We start from the raw sequence: 17752 nt of genomic DNA on the forward strand, positions 1-17752 counted from the left end.
ACGTAGTGTTGGACACCTCACTGACCACCTTTGGTATGCAGTAGCCGCATTTCAGACAAAATGAAACCTGGTTTCTCAACCTTGTGACCTCGATTGATTGATGTCAACATGCAAGATAACCTTCCAGTTGAGCCGAGATATACACCTTTTCCACCCTAGATCAGAACAATCGGCTCAGTGGTCTTATGTAATTATTCATCTTCCTATCCCAGGGTAGCCCAGAGTGAGTTACTAGAGGTCACTCAAGCTAACTATATCCTTCCGACCAGATTCACACCTGATATCCTAGGTGTCTGTCCTCTTCAGCCTCGGAAACCTCGCAACTTGTAACCTTGGACGCTTGAAAGGTTCACTGGAACTACAGTTACTGCATTACAGCTCTGTACATTTCAAGCCTGTTTTACATTCGTGGATGGACGAACGCAATCATTTTGAAGTGGACTTTACATGCTTTTGTTATCGTGGAGTGGGTGCAAAGGTGGAGACTGACCATGATTGGTACACAGTCTTTTCCCATATGTCATAGCTCCCTTTACCTTTGAACTCCCCATATGTACTCGCTACGTGGTATTGCGCCGCGTTTATCGCTTAGCCGGAGCTCCGGTCTACCTCCGCTACCCCTCAATCGTGCTACTCACCGATTGTTTGTTCCCCACACTAAACACTTCTCTTCTTCACACCTCTCTCAGTTCACCATGGATGACAAGGTCAAACAGCACTATCTGGCTGACTCGCCTCCCTCGGTGGTCAGACTGGAAATCAAGTCGCACTTTGATGCTCTCCAGGATGAATCTCTTAGGAAATATGCCCACTTTATGAGCCGGTATGCCCAGTGCGCGAAATATGAAAGTCGCTGAGTTAAGCTAACCTCGAGGCATTGTACAGAGCGGCATTTGAAGGAACTCGCGTTACCTTGCGTCAGGTTTCCCCAGAATCTGAACCCATCTACGATCTCATCCTCTCCCTCCACCACGCTTGCAATGGTGACTGGAAGAGCTTGGCCCAGAAGACCCAAGTCGCTGATGAGCATCTCCGGTTCTTTCTCGAATATGCGGCTCAATTCTTGGGCAACTGCGGTAATTACAAGGGATTCGGTGACTCCAAGTTCATTCCCCGTCTGCCACTCTCTGCTCTGGAGACGCTGGCATCCATCGCACCTGAAACCAAGGCGGCCTTCCAAAAAGCGAACACTACCGGAGGGGGCATCTATGAGACTAGTGAGCAGTCTATGATGCACCTTGGTTACCCCACGAGTGGACACATGACCACCTATTATCCTGACTCCCCTACTATCACCAAAGACGAGATTACCGCTATTGGTGACTTGATGGAGAAGAAGGGCCTGGCTCTGGAGAACACAAGAATTCGCAAGACGTCATCGGGTGATTTTGAGCTTCTAATAGCATCGGGGATTTCTAGACCCCCGGTTGGAGATCGTGACCTCGGAGAACAGGACAGTTTTGAGCTTGATGGAAGCCTGAAGGGGAAAACAGTGCGCCTTGTGTTTGGAGATCATCTGGAGGAGATGGCCAAGATTTCCCACTCGATCAAACAGGCAGAGCGCAACGCGGCGAACGAGAACCAGAAGCAAATGTTAGAGTCTTATGCCCGCACATTCGGTACGGGATCTATCGAGGCATTCAAGGAGAGTCAGCGCATCTGGGTGAAAGACCAGAAGCCTGTTTTGGAGACAAATCTGGGCTTCGTGGAGACCTATCGTGACCCCCACGGAGTTCGTGGAGAATGGGAAGGCTTGATCGCTTTGGTAAGAATGACAACTATTTTTGCTTTGACGTATCTTACTGACACTCCTAGGTTAACATGGAACGAACTCGGGCATTCGGTGCGCTGGTAGACAGTGCCGAGAGCATGATCCCCAAATTACCCTGGGGTAAGGATTTTGAGAAGGACAAGTTCCTTAGCCCGGATTTCACTTCACTCGAGGTGTTAAGCTTCGCTGGGTCGGGTATTCCTGCTGGTATCAATCTGCCTAACTACGATGATATCCGCCAGAACTTGGGCTTCAAGAACGTGTCTCTAGGTAATGTTCTGAGTGCCAAAGCCCCCAATGAGCCCATCCCTTTTGTTGCCGAGGCGGATCAGGAGGTTTACCGCCGGTGCCGTGATCCTGCTTTTGAGGTTCAGGTCGGTATTCATGAACTGCTCGGTCACGGAACCGGCAAGCTGCTGCAAGAAACAGCCCCTGGTGAATACAACTTTGATGTCTCCAACCCGCCGATCAGCCCTGTGACAAACAAGCCCGTGACGAGCTGGTACAAGCCCGGCCAAACATGGAGCTCAGTGTTCGGAGCCATTGCTGGATCGTATGAAGAGTGCCGTGCTGAGTGTGTAGCCATGGTGCTCGGATGTGATTTTGAGATCCTGAAAATCTTTGGATTCGGCAATGGCGTCGAGGATATGAGTAGCGAAGCTGGTGATGTTCTCTTCGCCGCATACCTTCAAATGGCTCGCGCTGGTTTGGTTGCATTGGAATTCTGGGATCCAAAGACTCAAAAGTGGGGCCAGGCTCATATGCAAGCCCGGTACAGTATCCTCCGCACTTTCCTCGCTGCGGGCGATGACTTTGTCAAGCTGTCGTTCACCAAGGATGATCTGTCAGATCTGGAGATCCGTCTGGATCGGTCTAAGATTTTGACCCACGGGCGCCCTGCCGTGGAGAAGTACCTGCAGAAACTTCATGTTTACAAGAGCACCGCGGATGTTGATGCTGGCAAGGCCTTGTATGACGAGATCACATCTGTGGATAGCTGGTGGGGAACACAGGTGCGTGAGGTTGTCATGAAGAATAAGGTTCCTCGAAAGGTCTTTGTGCAGGCAAATACTATCCTAGAGGGAGACAAGGTCACATTGAAGGAGTATGAGCCGACTCTCGAGGGCTTGATCCAGAGCTATGTTGATCGCAAGGTCTAAGTCTGAACGTAAATAAACATCTGTCATAGGCCAGTGTCAAAGCTTTAAAACAATAAATTATTTCCAGTGAAAGATACTAGCATCGACTATTGTAGCGTCCTCAAAGTGCAGTGATTAATGTTGGAATAAAGTCGCATAACAGGTGGTTATGTACATCCAATGTAGCAGTGGCGTTCAAATGGATGCGGGCGACTTACCGCCAGATATGATCGACTTGCACCTAAGCGCCCTCCCCATTCTCCCCTTCTCTCCTCCCCCCATCACCCCAAGCAACATCTGGTTCACCCGCTTAGTCGTCATTGGAACAAACTTGATGGTTTGATTGTTTACTTGTATAAATACCACAACTGGAATCCTTGGTGGATCCCTCCACTATCCCACCTCCTGATCGACATACAAACAGACCCTTTGGGGTTGTAAGTCTGGAGCCCATCAGATCGACCGCCTCGCTGCGATTGGATCTGATCCCCCTGCACTAGCACCGTGTCGGAAGAAGCACCCTCAGGGCAATCATCAACCACGGCGCCAATACATCCTCCGAACGACTCCCTCGAGGTGGACGACTATTACAGCGCACCCCCGCCGCTTTCCCCTTCTGAAGCGTCTGCTAGCTCCTCCGCCAGCCCGCCGCCCTTTTCTTCGCTTGATTTTGCTTTTGACGCCAATCAGCCCAAGGTCACCGAGTCTGGTCCTGCATCCCTTCCAGCCTTTGCGCCGCCCCCTACTGAAGAGCCTCTCGAGCCGGCTCCTTCGTCATCAGTTGTCGCAGACACCAAAGCAAGCTTCTCAGAACCCAAGGGAGACGGGCAAGGGAAAAACTCCGACGACGGTGAACCGCCGCCGCCATACACCGAAGGCTACAGTCCGCTTGAGTCATTTACCTACGTGATGGCTGCAGCTGGAGGTGCCTCGAGCATCATTACCCAGGTTCAGCAGACAGGTGGACCACCGATCAATACACTGGGAGGTACGAGTGCAACACGGTAGATCTCAGGGAAATTGTATAGTGCTAACATATTCTGCGCGCATAGACATTGGTGGAGATGAGCATATCGTTCTCGACCTCCGGTAAGAGCTTCCTCTCCCGCAGTGAATTGTGCCGCGATGCTGACAGTGACTTAGGGGTACCCGATTTACACTGTCCCGCGATGAATTGTTGACCCTGCCGGAGTTTGTTCTTCTGTCTCTTTTCCCTAATGGTCTTCTTCCTGATGGGCATATGGGCGGTTTCCATGAAGGCGACATTTACCCAGTTGACGTGAGTCACAGCTTCGCCATGTTTTCCGGTGGGACGCCAAATCTAACTTCTTCCAGTATGACCCCGCATCACTTCAGTACATGCTTGATTTCTTCCGCTCTGTTGCCCAATCCATTCCTTCCTCGTTGCCTTCGGGATCGACATCGCCGGAGTTAGAGGTGCCGGATGTAATGCAAAGCTCCGCGCGTGACATGCTCCAGGACCGTGCAGGTATCATCGTCCTTCGTGAAGATCTTGACTTTTATGTGATCCCACCACGACCGGATATTGGGCATGAGGAGATGCTCGAAGTCAAGCGGGCCGCAGGTCGAGCCCTGTTGAAGCAGGATGGTATTTTCTCCGGGCTGCGCAAAAGCGAGGAGCTGGGATCTACTGAGCAGCACCTGATCGAAATGTTGACTGCCGGGTAAGTTCACTCATCATGTATTCCTGTTTCCACTGCCAGTCGTCTAATCTTCAATACAGTGGATTTGATCGCGAAGATCAATGGGGTCACCGAGCTCCGGAACCAAACAAGGCCGTAATCTGCAGTCTTGCTTTGGCCAAGCTTCGCACTGACATTCGGGGTGACCTTTCAAATAACAATGCCGTTGGAATGGCCCAGAAGCTCCTGCTTTTCTGGAGAAAGCCCGCTCGTCGATGCTGGTGGGAGGGTGTTGACCTGGATAATGTTGAAGGCGTTGATGGACAAGTCAAGGTGTGGATTCGACGGGTCTGGACTCTTGAAATGGTAAGAATGGAACCTCCCGGAATATTTTGAGCATTCAACTGACCTATTTCTGCAGAGTGTCATTGGACTTCGTTAATAATTCTCAATTTGTTCTCCCTGCATCTGTACCTATACCCAGATCACCCTAGCTTCCCACGTTGATCTTTGTTATCTCTGTTGCTGCATTACTGTTATCCTGAATCTCTTTTTTTTTTCTTCGTTCTCTTTTTTTTTTCACCTCTCCAAGGGCTTATGTGCCTTTTGGTGAATTCTTTTCTCGACAGCAGGGCTGGCGTACTTTGCAATTTGGCGTCATTCTTGCAACCTCTCCTGGTATATTCTCTATATTCTTTGGACATGCCCCAGGACACGGCCCGTTTCTACGGTGACATTGGACATACAATAAGATTGGTCTTTATATTTCAGTCTATTTCACAACCCATAAAGTAGAGAACTTTGAATGTGTGACCCGGCTAGTCAATCATTGACTGGTACTGGTGAAGCAATTCATAGTTGATTTGAAACCAGGGCTTGGCATCACGTGATGATGGAATGGGCTTTGCTCGATCGGGGAAAACGCGACAGCGCAAAAGCATCCCATTACACTGAACTCAATTTCATCTGGTTTCTAGTCGGTTTTTGCTGTTTAAGATCTATCCAGATCTTAGGTCAGCCACTACTCTTTCATCCTCTCTACGTCCTCGTGCCATCCATCGGTTGTGATCAATCCTCGTTGGCGGCATTGATTGACGCGAAGTCTTGCGAATCGAAATCCCCGCGAAGGGGCATGTATTTGTCGAAATAGATCGCCAACATGTCCCCGCTTAGAGGATATATCACCACATATCCACCACGCGTTCGGCAGTACGGAAATGCGCTCCTCACACCTGTCTACCCGGTGCAAACTGGTCCAACGCCACGAACGACGAAACGCGGCACCACCGCGATCAATTATGCTGAAGATGGGTTCGATGACGATGATTTCGATGAGAGTGATGGACCCCGGCGACCAACAGGGTTGAGAAGTCTGCGTCGCGAGGAATCATCTGGTGGTATTATGTCTATGCCAGAAAAGTTGGGCAAGGAAGCGCATGCGCCAGTGGAAGTTCAAGGTGTATTCCGAGAATGGATGATCAAGAGGATGCTCAGGCCAGCGTACGTATCTCTCACTTCACTCCTCCTTCACCCTGTTCTCTTCCTAGCTATAAGTTGTTGCACATGAAGTAATTGCGTTGTCTTTTACCGTTCCTCTGTTTTGGGTTTTGCGCACTTCCCTCTCCGTCACGATGTTCGCGCCTTTGAGGAGTCAATTACCGTGGACTCGAAGTACCAAGCATCAAGTTTTCATTGACTTACGTGATTTTAGATGTGCCGAGCAACTTCAGATTCAAGCACAGCTTCCCATGACACTGGTTCCAATTCGAATCGATGTGGAGGTCGGTGGACATCAACCCCTGGAACCATTTCCCCTCCCCCGTGGCGTCATGGATCCTAGCATCAACCCGACACTTCCTGCATACCGCAGACCTGATCACCTTCCTCCGTTCCGAATCAAGGACACTTTCCTTTGGAATCTTCATGAAGCTCTAGCCACCCCAGAGGAGTTCGCCATTGGCTTTGTGCGCGATCTAGATCTTCCTAACCCGCAAGCAACAACAATGACCATCAGCAATCAGATCAGACAGCAGTTGGAAGAGTATGCAGGTGTGGCATTGCATCCTTTATTCCAAAGCTCTCAGATTCCTCCACCAATTGTGCCTCCACAGACTGAGGCCTCACGAGATACATCCATGACTCCAGCTGCCACAAATCTCGCAACTCCTGATAGCCGGCCTAATGGCGCAACAGTCACTGTGACCAAAGAGGCACTGGTCAATGACAGCCTTCTCAACCCGGATGATGCCTACCGGTGCCTGATAAACCTCAATATTAATCTTCAAAACAAGCTCTACACTGACCGGTTTGAGTGGTCACTACTTCATTCACCCGGTATGGCTGAAGAATTTGCAAAAATCACCTGCGCCGATCTACATCTCAATGGTGAATGGGTGAGTGCCATTGCTCATGGCATTTACGAGGCGGTGTTGAAATTGAAGAAGGAGGTTTGTGAAAGCGGTGGGCTTGTTAGCGGAATCAATGGTTACGGAAATGAGATCGACAACCAAGCCGCAAATGGCGTTGAAGCTGGCTGGCGATACGACCCCGAGACTCTGGGTGATGAGTGGGAGCCTAAGGTGGAAACCCTGTCTAAGGATGAAATTGAAAGGCGAGAAGGAGACCGAGAACGGCAAATTCGGCGTCTGCGGCGAGAAACAGCCCGGTTCTCCTCGACAACAGGCATCACCCCAGACGCCTCCCGGCAGAGCAGTGGGTACTTTGATGTCGACAGCGAAACACCTCTCGGCAGAGGAGAACGAAATAAGCGCAAGCGTCGCTTCCGCAGTCTCAGTCCTTTGGGCCGAGGAGGCACTCCTGGGGGCCGGGGCACTCCTGATACAGGCTCAGGAGCTGGTTATGGTGGCGGTGGTGGTACACTTTCTGAATGGTATGCAACCCTGGGACCTGGATTATTGTAATGGATATTGACATGTCGGTCTTTACAGGGAACGGCAAAGCTGGCGCTGCAGCAACTGTATGGTATGGGGTGCAGCTGTTTGGGCTGTGCGAGATGGTCCAGATGGTCCACGGGTAAGTCAATACTGAAATATGATATGTTCGTCCAGGATCTAACTGGTTGCAGACTCTCTGCCACAACTGCGGCTTTCTCTACGAGCGAGACAAAATCGCTCCGGAATGGTCAAAAGACCTCCATCGGCATGATATTCCCGTTGGCCGCTTTGGCTAAGTCTGCTGTCAATTTCTTCCACCATAACCTCACAATGTACCACTTGGCCCGCAAATGTTTACCCCATCCTACCCTCGAACCCTTTCTCAACAATCCCCTAGCTTCACATCTACTATTTCTCCTTCTATTTTGTCTTGTGATCTCCGTACAAGACATTTATGCAGGTTTGGTTACATTACAGCAAGACTGCTCGAAGAAATCAATGGACATGAGATCATCTCGGTGGTTCTTTAGTCTCGAAACTGCCAGTCGAAGGATATGTTTTTTTTTTCTTCTTGGTGTGGGAACTCTAACTGCTGTTACCACATACGCTCTAGATTTGTTAAAGGACTTGGCTTGTATCCTTTTGATTTCTTCTTTTCCCTCGGCTTGGTGCTGAAGGGATACATTGGTAGGCGTGGGGATAGTGCGATTTATCTCCTAGTTAATGTATGAATATGAATGGGCTGTTTTTGTTTTTCAACATGGTCTCTCTATCATAGCGCAATGCCTATTAATATTTGTTCAATCGTGAAATGATCACATTAGACATCATAGTAGTTTCTATGAAAACATAGAGAAGCGTGGGGACAAACGTGACCTGCTGAGTCATGTTCAGATAAGAGATAAGCCGGAGGTTGTTGTGGCCTTCAACCCGCAAGCTCACTCGTACCTGATCCTCCATCTCTTAATACTCCTCTCGCAGCCTTCGACACAATGGTAAGCTCTACTCGAAGCCAATCCTCAGATAAATCTTTGAACTAATCTGTTGTAAAACAGGCCGCCGCCCAGGTTATCTCGAATTCTGGGCATGAAGACATGATTGTACGTACCGTGTCCAGCCCGATGGGGCCAATTGCCCGCTCTCCAGCTCCCACTAGGGAGTATAGAGATAAATTTGCTGATTATGGGGCTTCAATTGCAGCACGATGCTGGTCTAGATTATTATGGCCGCAGATTGGCGACTTGTTCGTCGGATAAAACGATAAAGATCTTTGAGATTGAGGGGGAATCGCACCGCTTGGTCGAGACTCTTAAGGGGTGAGAGTCTATTCTGGAATAGCGGGCATATCAAGCACTGTTACTAACCCGGCTTTGATCCTACCAGCCACGAAGGTGCGGTCTGGTGTGTTGCTTGGGTGGGTAGAAATGCATTCCCTCGTCGCTCTGCGCAATCCAACTGATTCAATTCTACACCCAGGCACACCCCAAATTCGGCACAATCCTCGCCTCCTCCTCGTATGATGGAAAGGTTTTGATCTGGCGAGAGCAGCCACAGAATGCCACCTCCCCCGCTGGTGGAAGCACATGGACTAAGGTCTTCGATTTCTCCCTCCACACCGCTTCTGTCAACATGGTTTCCTGGGCTCCTCATGAGAGCGGTTGTCTACTTGCCTGCGCTTCCTCCGATGGCCATGCAAGCGTTCTTGAGTTCCGCGACAACAACTGGACCCACCAGACCTTCCATGCCCATGGCATGGGGGTGAACTCAATTAGTTGGGCCCCCGCTGCTTTTGCTGGTAGCTTGATCAGCTCCAACCCAGGACCGGGCCAGCAGAGACGATTCGTCACCGGAGGAAGCGACAACCTGGTCAAGATCTGGGACTATAGGTACGTACATTGTTAACATCTTTTTTTCTTTTTTTCTTCTTGCTTTCTTGCTCTCTTTCTTCTCCCTTGGCCATGATGTGGATAAGTTGAAGGTGTATGCTAACCTGTGCTGTTCCAGCCTCGAGTCCAAAACCTACAACACCATCCAGACTTTGGAGGGCCACTCAGACTGGGTCCGTGATGTGGCCTGGTCACCAAGCATTCTGTCCAAGTCCTACATCGCCTCCGCTTCGCAAGATAAGACCGTTCGCATCTGGACCTCGGACGCCTCCAACCCTGGCCAGTGGACCAGCCAAACCCTTGAATTTGATACCGTGCTGTGGCGTGTCAGCTGGAGCCTCAGCGGCAACATCTTGGCCGTTAGTGGCGGTGACAACAAGGTTAGCTTGTGGAAGGAGAACCTCAAGGGCCAGTGGGAGAAGGTCAAGGACATTGAAGAGTAGTTAATTTTTTTTGTCTATCATTTATTCCCTTCGTCGCATTAAATGTGTCGAGATTTGCTTATGTTTTATGTTTTCTACAACCTTGGATCCACCTAGATGAACTTCCCAGTGCGAAACATCATCAAGCAACTGCCTTATCCGGCGAGCTCCCTCAGAACGAGTGAGCAAAAAATCAAAATAAAATCAAAAAAAAGTTGATAAAAGAGGACGAACGACAGACGATGCGTGCGCGGGAAACGTAAATGCAGATGCAATCTTGACGTGTACCGATCTTCTCACACGTCCCAGAAGATAAACGGGCCTCTGCCAGAGGTGTTCTTCATGTCAATCCACCGTCCCAGCATAAATCTTCCTCCGGGGATGATAACAGCCTCGTACCCGTGGACCCAGCGAGGCGACCCCGAAGACCAAGTCGATTGCTCGTTGCCTTCCGTCTTTTCACAGATCACAAAACAAATGCGAGACCATCCAGGAAAGTCAACATCGTCATTTTCGATTGGCTCAACAAAGCCAAACATGGGATTGGCTGCATCATGGCTTGCACCGCGCGTGTTCTGGTAGCCATGGAAGTACAACCGTTTGATATCGGGCCCTCCGCATCGGGGAACAAGCTCTTCGCATTCCGCAGGCCAAAATGACTCGTATGTCTGCGATTCGATCTCGAGGGACTAATTGCATTAGCTTCCATTCCAGGTTTTATGTCGGGCTCTCAGTCTTACTAGGATGTCAACTTGGTCCCAGTGTGAGTCTAGGTCTGCGCATGTCTGTCGGCGTTGTTCATGATGGAATGGAATCGGCAGTGGGTGGAGGCAAGCTGTGAATAGTCAGATCACGGTGAGAGATTACATCGGCGCTTAGGCTCACAGTAGTAGCCAATCCAGGATTTGCTTAGGTCTGTGGCCTTGGTTCCGTCCGTCTTTCGAATCTTGGGCTTGAGGTCATATGCCAGGTTGGAGAAAGAGTCGTAGAAGGTTCCTTCGGTGGGGCTCAGGAGATGTCTCGCCCAGAAGCTGCGCATTCCCAACAGTACGATAAGATCCAAACGGTCATGCTGGATGAACGGTACCTCGAGCTCTGGGTAGTAACGATGGGAAGAATATACTGAGGCGATGCTGTACTCGTCACGGAAGCCAGCTGGGGAGACTGTCGAATCGAGAGCAAAGGCAGATAGGCACTAGACAGCAACAACGATTAGTATGATGGGTATATTTTTGGTTCGTCCCTTTGACAGTACTAACTAACCAGCTGTATGCGGTAATAGTAAGCCGAGATTCCCTTGATCTTGTGCTTGGTGTTCGGTCTACTCAGGAACTTGGAGCTACGGACTGCCTCGCGAAGCTGTTCGTAGGTCTTCGACGTAGCTCCCACGGGTAAAGGCAGATTCAATACCTCTTTCAGCATAGTTTTGATGACCTGAAGCCAGAGTTGCTGTTGGTCATAGTTGTATCGCCGGAAGTCGATTGGTTGGAGCACAATTGAACGGGTCTGATACTCCATCATCACTTCGCGGGAACTTCGTCCTTGGGGCATGTCATATATTTGTTGGAAACGGGTTCCCCAGAATGATGCATTCGAGCAATCTGGACCTAGGATCCTGTCTTTGATCTCTTTGCATGTCAAAGCGAGCTTGATGATGTCCCAATCGCTAGGCAGGAGGATTGCGATGTGTTGGAGGATCTGAAAGAATAAGTCATTGATCCCTTTTTTCCCCGTGAATACTCATCGTTGTCTCACCTCATTTGGCACCTCGAGCAGAGGGCTTCTCGTGTTCTGGATACCTTCCGTATCTGTGACATCGTTCTCCATGGTTGCTCGAAGTGTCGTATATACTTCGGGGTGACCATATACTGTGCTGAGGGATGGATGGGAATGAGCCACGTCCAATCCGAAAAGTTGCCAGGAATTCTTCTTATGCGCCATGGTTCATGTGTAAGATACGAGATGTGCAGAAAAGCATAATTAAGGAAAGAAAAGCTGAGAAAAGGTTGTGGAGTACGAAGTCGTGAGAAAGTGAAAATTGAAGTGAGAGGAACGGAAGCGCATTCTATGAATTCCCTCATCGCCGTCGCAGACTTTCTTCCACTCCCCAGCCGTTGGCCAATAAATCCTTAACTTCTTCAAGTCCCAGGCCACTCAACTCCGGATATATCCTATGTACAGCCACCCATCCTACGGCACACACACCGGCGTAAATGACAAATGTCCATGCTGGAGACATCCATTCCATCATAGGCAGGAAAGTTAGCCCAACGATGAAATTAGAGCCCCAGTTTGTCGCAGTAGCAATGCCAGATCCCATGGACCGCACATTCAACGGGAACAACTCCGACTGCTGCCACGGTACGTTGCCAAGTCCAAATGCATAGGCTGCCGTGTAAACTGTCAAGCATAACAGGATCAGCAAAGGATAAATGGTGTGATTCTCGGCATCATCTTGGCGCGTTGGCTGGGAGCCAAATGGAATGTCCAGCGAGGCAAAGGAAACAGCGCAGAGACCGAGTGCGAGGACCATGACTGGTATCGAATAAAGTAATATACGACGTCGCCCAATCTTGTCAATGAATGCAAATGCAAGAAGAGTGAAGAGGAAATTAGTCACGGCAACCGTCAAAGATGTCAATGTCGGCGACGAGAAAGAAAGCGCCTTAAACATGATCCCCGAGAAGTACATCAAGCTATTAAACCCACATAACTGTTGAAGACCCTGAAGCATCATAGCTATTATCAAGGCCCTCCTATTACCTCCGTTGGAAAACAAGTCCTGAGCTCGTTGCGAGGCATCATGAAACCACTGCAAGTTTTTGCTGGAGGCTTTTCTTCGGTCTATTTCTTCTGTTTCCTGGATGGCTTCTCCTGTAATGTCGCGGAGGACTCGATTGACGACTCGATCACACTCGGGACAGTTCTGGTAGATCTGACTCAGAACCGCCACAGCTTGAGAATCCTGTCCTGCCTGAATGAGCCATCGCGGGGTTTCCGGTAGCACCAAAAGAACAGCGAACTGGAGGAATGCTGGCACTGCTCCGAGGCCGACGATCCAGCGCCAGCCTCCACTCATTCGAGAAAACAACCAGCCCACAACGTACGCGACCACTTGACCACCAGTGATCAAGAGGCACATGATCGTAACAAGGCGACCTCTTGCATGTGATGGTGCTACTTCTGCAATATATCTGGATCAGAGGTATTAGCCTTTTGCTCTTACAGGTGAGGGTAGACGAACAAGGGAGTGACAGCACTCGCACTGCCCACTGCGAGTCCGACAATGCTCCGGCCGATAATCATCCACCATACTCTACTGGTGAAGGCCTGGATTACTGCTCCAAGAGCAAACAGGATATCGGCGACGAGTATGACCTTCCGACGACCATATTTATCAGCCAGAACACCCGTGAAGGGACTCGCAATCAATGCAAATAGACTGGTACATGACGTTATGAGACTTTCATCGAGGGTGGTCAACGGTCGATTCGATAGATCGGAGCCAATAGTCACGAGGGTGGAGGAAATGACGCCGGTACTATTAATTCAAATTCATTAATCATCGTGATGGTGCTATGGTGAGTGATTTGACATACTCATAGCCGAAAAGAAGGCCGCTGATACCAGCTGAAAACGTCAAAATCCATATAAACCATCCCCCCGAATAGCTTAGATCGGAGTCCAAAGCCTCGTCGGCGTCGCGGAAGTCTGGACAGGCATCGGCGGAAGCAAGTAGTGGAGCATTTGGACCCGAAATACCCAACTCCTCCCTTGAAGTCATTCTGTGTGGCTCTTCACATGTGTCATTGGCCTGGAGCTTGAACGGGGAGAGGAGAAGGAAGAGAGAGATCCGGGGTTCCAGCGCGATAAGTCGCGATAACGAGTGGACCCACTATAGTTAACCATCGTTGATTCTAGTTTACACCTAACACTATCACAGGTTTTGAGTTGCAAGAATTATAATATTGGTAATCATTTCATTTTCATTGATTTGAGATCAATTGTCTGAAAAATGTCTTAGTGCTTAGCCACAACACCAGCCTCATCGGCCTGTGCGGTGATCATCTTCTTGTATGCCTTCACGTCCCCGTCGAACTTGTGGACAGTTCCCTTGTCACAGACCCAGAGACTCTTGCAAACATTCTGCAACATAGTCACGTCGTGGGAGACCATCACCACACCACCCTCAAACCGCTGGAGCGCATCGGAAAGCGCATCCATACCTTCAATATCCAAGTGGTTGGAAGGCTCGTCAAGAACAAGAATGTGCGGGTTGGTCAGAGACAAACAAGCAAAGGCAACACGAGACTTCTGACCTCCAGAAAGAAGCTCCATTCGCTGAAGACCAGTCATACCGGTGATACCGAAGCTATGCGAGCAAATTAGTTTAGAGTCAACAAGTATATAGTCGGGTTCAGATCAAAACTTACGCGCCCAAGTGTCTTCGGTACTCCTCGTCAGACTTGCCAGGGTATGTCTTGGCCATGAAGCTCACTGCACTAGAGTTCATATCGAGAGCATCAACGTGATGCTGGGCAAAGAATCCAATGCGCAATCTCGAGTGCGCAGAAATCAAACCCTTGGTTGGCTGGAGTTGATTGGTGAGCAGTTTCAGCACCGTAGTCTTACCAGCACCGTTCGGTCCAACAATTCCAATACGCGAGTCAAGCTGGACATCAAGTTCAACGTCCTTGAGAAGAGGTCTTTCTGGGGTGTAGCCGAAGCAAACATCGGACATTTGGACGATAGGGGGCGAGAGTTTCTCGACTTCGGGAAACTGGAAGTGCACAACATATTCGCTCTCGGGCGCTTCAAGAGCTGGCATACGCTCGAGCTTCTTGATTCTGGACTGGGCCTCCGAGGATTTGGCGGCATTGTATCGAAATTTGTCAATGAAAGCTGATTGCAAAGCTTTATTAGCATTGGAAAACAAACCAAACTCGTAATTCTCTTACCTTGCAAGTGTGCCCGCTCGGCCATTTGCTTTTCATATTCGCGCTTGGCATTCTTTCTTCGCTCTTCCTTCGTCGCGTAGAACGATTCTATATCATGCATTAGCCACGTTATGCGGACTCCTTGACATTTGAGACCCACCGAAGTTAGCTCCTTTGTAGTAATCTAATCTCTCTGAGTGCTGATGAACAATATCTGTGGCGACTTCGTTCAGGAACGCTCTGTCGTGAGAAACGACCAGCACCGTGCTAGGGTATCCTTGGAGGTAGTTAGACAAGAAAGTAATAGATGGAACATCCAACATGTTCGACGGTTCTATGAAAAGTTAGTGTCCTGATTCGTCTGCGCGCGCTAGGTTGAGACCCTACCGTCAAGAAGTAATAGATCCGGCTCGCAGAATAGGGCTCGAGCCAGCGCAAGACGCATTCTCCAACCTCCAGAGAAAGTCTTGGTTGCGAATTGCTGCCTTTCTTGCGAGAAACCAAGACCAGCCAAAATGCTTGCAGCTCGAGACTCTGCCTTGTCAGATTCCATCTCAGAGAGCTTGGAGTAAATATCACTCAGGGTAATATCCAGGCCCTCTCGTTCCTGATCTAACCTGGCAGCATCCTTGGAAGTGTCTGCTAGGGAGGATCGCTCCTCTTCGATAGCTGACAGCTGTTTTGTGATTTTCTACCAAGATCTCGTTTAGTGAACCGTGACAAAAGAAGATTCCTCATTGGAGAACAACTCACATCTTGCTCGGCCAAAAGATGTTTCCGCCACACGTCTGCGTCCAACACTGCTTGGAGTGCTGGTGTATCGTCACCCGTGATCTTAAAATGACTGTTAGTATCAATAAATCATGCCGTTCAGGGCATAGGGTTTTCACCTCTTGTTCGACGTGGAGAATTGAAATATGGCTGGGAACGGCAACTTCTCTGCGACTCAAGGCTCGCAACAGGGTAGACTTTCCGATACCGTTCTGACCCACCAGACCATATCGTCGGCCGAAGGCAAGGGTCAAATCGGCGTCGGTCAGAATACGCAGACCACCAATAGAGATGTCGAGGTTGTCCAGCTTGATATCCTTGCTCTTTGATTGGGAGTCAGAGCCCATTTGCAGAGGGTTGACAGCCATGAAGAACTCTTCATACGACATGGTTTCATCTGGCTGGATCAGACGCGAGGCCTCATAGGTGACCGTCTTCATTTGTTTTTTCTCCTGCTTGGCTCTGATCTTGCGCTCAGCCTTCTCCAGCTTCTTCTTATCCACACGAGACTCCACTTTGCGGGCATTGGCGGACTCCAAGTCGACATTGGTGCCAGTCAAGCCAAGTGTGGAGGACATGTTCCGCTGTGAGCCGACATTGATGGTCTGGTCAAGCCTCTTGGCCGCAAAAGGCATTTGCCTGCGCTCAGAATTGCCATTGGCGGAGCTCAGAGATGTAATGAATTTTTCCACCAGGTTGGCAATTGCAACGCGATTCTGTGCTGAGAAGTCTCCCGAGGCAGAGACCAACAGTTCCGTCACTGTTTCGGCGGCTTCTGTAAGGGGTGATGGAGCGTTGGCGTCCTCCACATAGAGGTTGGAAGCATGCGTCAAGTAGCCCTGTGGCCGTCATTAGCTTCCCACCAAGAACAGAGAGGCTGTCGCATCCATACCACTGAGTATTCGGAAATGACATGGTCCAGGCCAGCAATCTGAGCCTGAAGTTCTGCCTCCATGATGATAATCCTCTAATCGACAAAGAGAAGTCCACGAGTTACGAGGCACACACTTTTGAATATTCAAGAGATCTGGGGTAACGCTTAAAGGACCAGAAAGTGGCGTGTTTTTCGAAGCGTTATCGATAAGGTCATGTGACCTTATCGTCCACTCCCAGTCATGGGCACAAGACTACCGTCATGCAAACTTGAGATAGAGATGGATTGAGGAGTCTTTTCAAAAATGATATATTAAATGGAAGATCATATGCATACTGCTTTCTATTGGTTTATTGGCTCTCAATGGCCATTAGCTAGAAACCAATGGTAGGGGATCTCAGATCTCCAGGGACATGTTCGAGGATAGACTGGGGTCATTGTAGCACAGAAGGTTTTTAAATCAATTGTTTGCTTCTGTGATCCGTGTAAACCTGCCGGAAACAAAGATCAGCCCTTCCGTCAATTGATAACCCAAGCATCATGTTCTAGAATAGGGACGACTTGGATTGCAGTGAATATTATTCAGTCCGACGACTCGTAGCTATAGTTCTTAATACCGGTTTTCTTATGATAATCCCATGTTTCACCTTCAATCTTGATTGGCATTCAAAATCCAAGAAACGAGCGGATCCGATAGCTAAGACCCATTTTAGTTGCAGCTAGACAGTTACAGGAGTGGAGAACTCTGCGGCTCTCCATGCTAACATTTAACTCCGATACAGCTCCTTCCAAAGAGATCTTGCGCATTAGTAGTTTACAATTGTTGGTGTTTATACGCTTATTTTTGCAACCCCTAGAGGCTCCAATTATCGAGCAGGATATCACCAGCCTCTACCTTGTAAAATTATTTGAGCGTTTTTCGGTCACCTTGGGAGATAATCGGAAAATACTCAGTACTCAACGGTGGCTTTACCAAATTTTAGGATGACAGCAAGTAGTGCAAGGGTTACCCGGTTCCTGGCTGCAGGATGCAGGCCAGACCGATACGACCGGGTCGAAAGACCTCTTGTCGAGTGACGATTGGCTTTGGTCATTTGGCGTAGAAGGGATCACCTGCAGGAGACTGCACCACATTGGTGGTAAACACGTCAACAAAGCTCGAGGAAGCTTATTAACCAAAGAAAGATCAACATGACTGGGCAGAGTGAAACCTCAATCCTATGGAGAAATAGAGCTTCAGTGGACCCGAGGTGTTGGTTGTGCCGATCAAAAAAAAGAGGAATAGGGTTCAGATGAGTTCGATCGACTCGGGTTGTCCGGGTTTTCCAGGTTGCCTTGGAGGCAATAGATTAAACCAACAAAAAACTCGCTGCAACGCGGCAATCAGTGCAAATTGGAGCTCGATCCACCCTAAG

At 49.3% G+C, this 17752-nt stretch overlaps 8 protein-coding genes across 8 annotated transcripts; 4 read left to right on the plus strand and 4 right to left on the minus strand.

Moving 5' to 3' along the window:
• Nucleotides 1-695: 695 nt before the first annotated feature.
• On the plus strand, nt 696-2931 carry N7484_008714 (dipeptidyl-peptidase III; the record flags this gene model as incomplete). The annotated part of the gene is made up of 3 exons (XM_057119101.1): nt 696-823; nt 886-1765; nt 1816-2931. 3 exons carry the CDS (start codon nt 696-698, stop codon nt 2929-2931), a joined length of 2124 nt encoding a protein of 707 aa, XP_056968656.1.
• A 205-nt stretch (nt 2932-3136) lies between these two features.
• On the plus strand, nt 3137-4995 carry N7484_008715 (putative general stress response protein Whi2; the record flags this gene model as incomplete). Its single annotated transcript, XM_057119102.1, has 7 exons — nt 3137-3210; nt 3411-3898; nt 3963-3999; nt 4054-4189; nt 4246-4595; nt 4655-4919; nt 4975-4995. The coding sequence occupies 7 exons, from the start codon at nt 3137-3139 to the stop codon at nt 4993-4995; spliced, it is 1371 nt and encodes a 456-aa protein (XP_056968657.1).
• A 717-nt stretch (nt 4996-5712) lies between these two features.
• Nucleotides 5713-7743, plus strand: N7484_008716 (putative RSC complex subunit Sfh1; the record flags this gene model as incomplete). Its single annotated transcript, XM_057119103.1, has 4 exons — nt 5713-6053; nt 6265-7443; nt 7502-7586; nt 7639-7743. 4 exons carry the CDS (start codon nt 5713-5715, stop codon nt 7741-7743), a joined length of 1710 nt encoding a protein of 569 aa, XP_056968658.1.
• A 696-nt stretch (nt 7744-8439) lies between these two features.
• On the plus strand, nt 8440-9776 carry sec13 (GTPase-activating protein SEC13; the record flags this gene model as incomplete). The annotated part of the gene is made up of 6 exons (XM_057119104.1): nt 8440-8442; nt 8503-8547; nt 8648-8763; nt 8831-8861; nt 8924-9333; nt 9452-9776. The coding sequence occupies 6 exons, from the start codon at nt 8440-8442 to the stop codon at nt 9774-9776; spliced, it is 930 nt and encodes a 309-aa protein (XP_056968659.1).
• Nucleotides 9777-10051: 275 nt separating this feature from the next.
• On the minus strand, nt 10052-11582 carry N7484_008718 (uncharacterized protein; the record flags this gene model as incomplete). The annotated part of the gene is made up of 5 exons (XM_057119105.1): nt 10052-10444; nt 10496-10590; nt 10641-10950; nt 11019-11453; nt 11511-11582. 5 exons carry the CDS (start codon nt 11580-11582, stop codon nt 10052-10054), a joined length of 1305 nt encoding a protein of 434 aa, XP_056968660.1.
• Nucleotides 11583-11832: 250 nt separating this feature from the next.
• N7484_008719 (putative MFS myo-inositol transporter) lies at nt 11833-12897 on the minus strand (the record flags this gene model as incomplete). The annotated part of the gene is made up of 1 exon (XM_057119106.1): nt 11833-12897. One exon carries the CDS (start codon nt 12895-12897, stop codon nt 11833-11835), a length of 1065 nt encoding a protein of 354 aa, XP_056968661.1.
• Nucleotides 12898-12977: 80 nt separating this feature from the next.
• On the minus strand, nt 12978-13539 carry N7484_008720 (uncharacterized protein; the record flags this gene model as incomplete). Its single annotated transcript, XM_057119107.1, has 2 exons — nt 12978-13296; nt 13355-13539. The coding sequence occupies 2 exons, from the start codon at nt 13537-13539 to the stop codon at nt 12978-12980; spliced, it is 504 nt and encodes a 167-aa protein (XP_056968662.1).
• A 236-nt stretch (nt 13540-13775) lies between these two features.
• Nucleotides 13776-16418, minus strand: N7484_008721 (putative AAA family ATPase GCN20; the record flags this gene model as incomplete). The annotated part of the gene is made up of 8 exons (XM_057119108.1): nt 13776-14127; nt 14189-14657; nt 14714-14800; nt 14853-15026; nt 15080-15383; nt 15446-15526; nt 15583-16302; nt 16356-16418. 8 exons carry the CDS (start codon nt 16416-16418, stop codon nt 13776-13778), a joined length of 2250 nt encoding a protein of 749 aa, XP_056968663.1.
• Between the last annotated feature and the right edge of the window lie 1334 nt (nt 16419-17752).

This window comes from Penicillium longicatenatum (genome assembly GCF_028827895.1).
Source record: "Penicillium longicatenatum strain IBT 33135 chromosome Unknown contig_6_segment0_segment0, whole genome shotgun sequence".
Lineage (NCBI taxonomy): Eukaryota > Fungi > Ascomycota > Eurotiomycetes > Eurotiales > Aspergillaceae > Penicillium > Penicillium longicatenatum.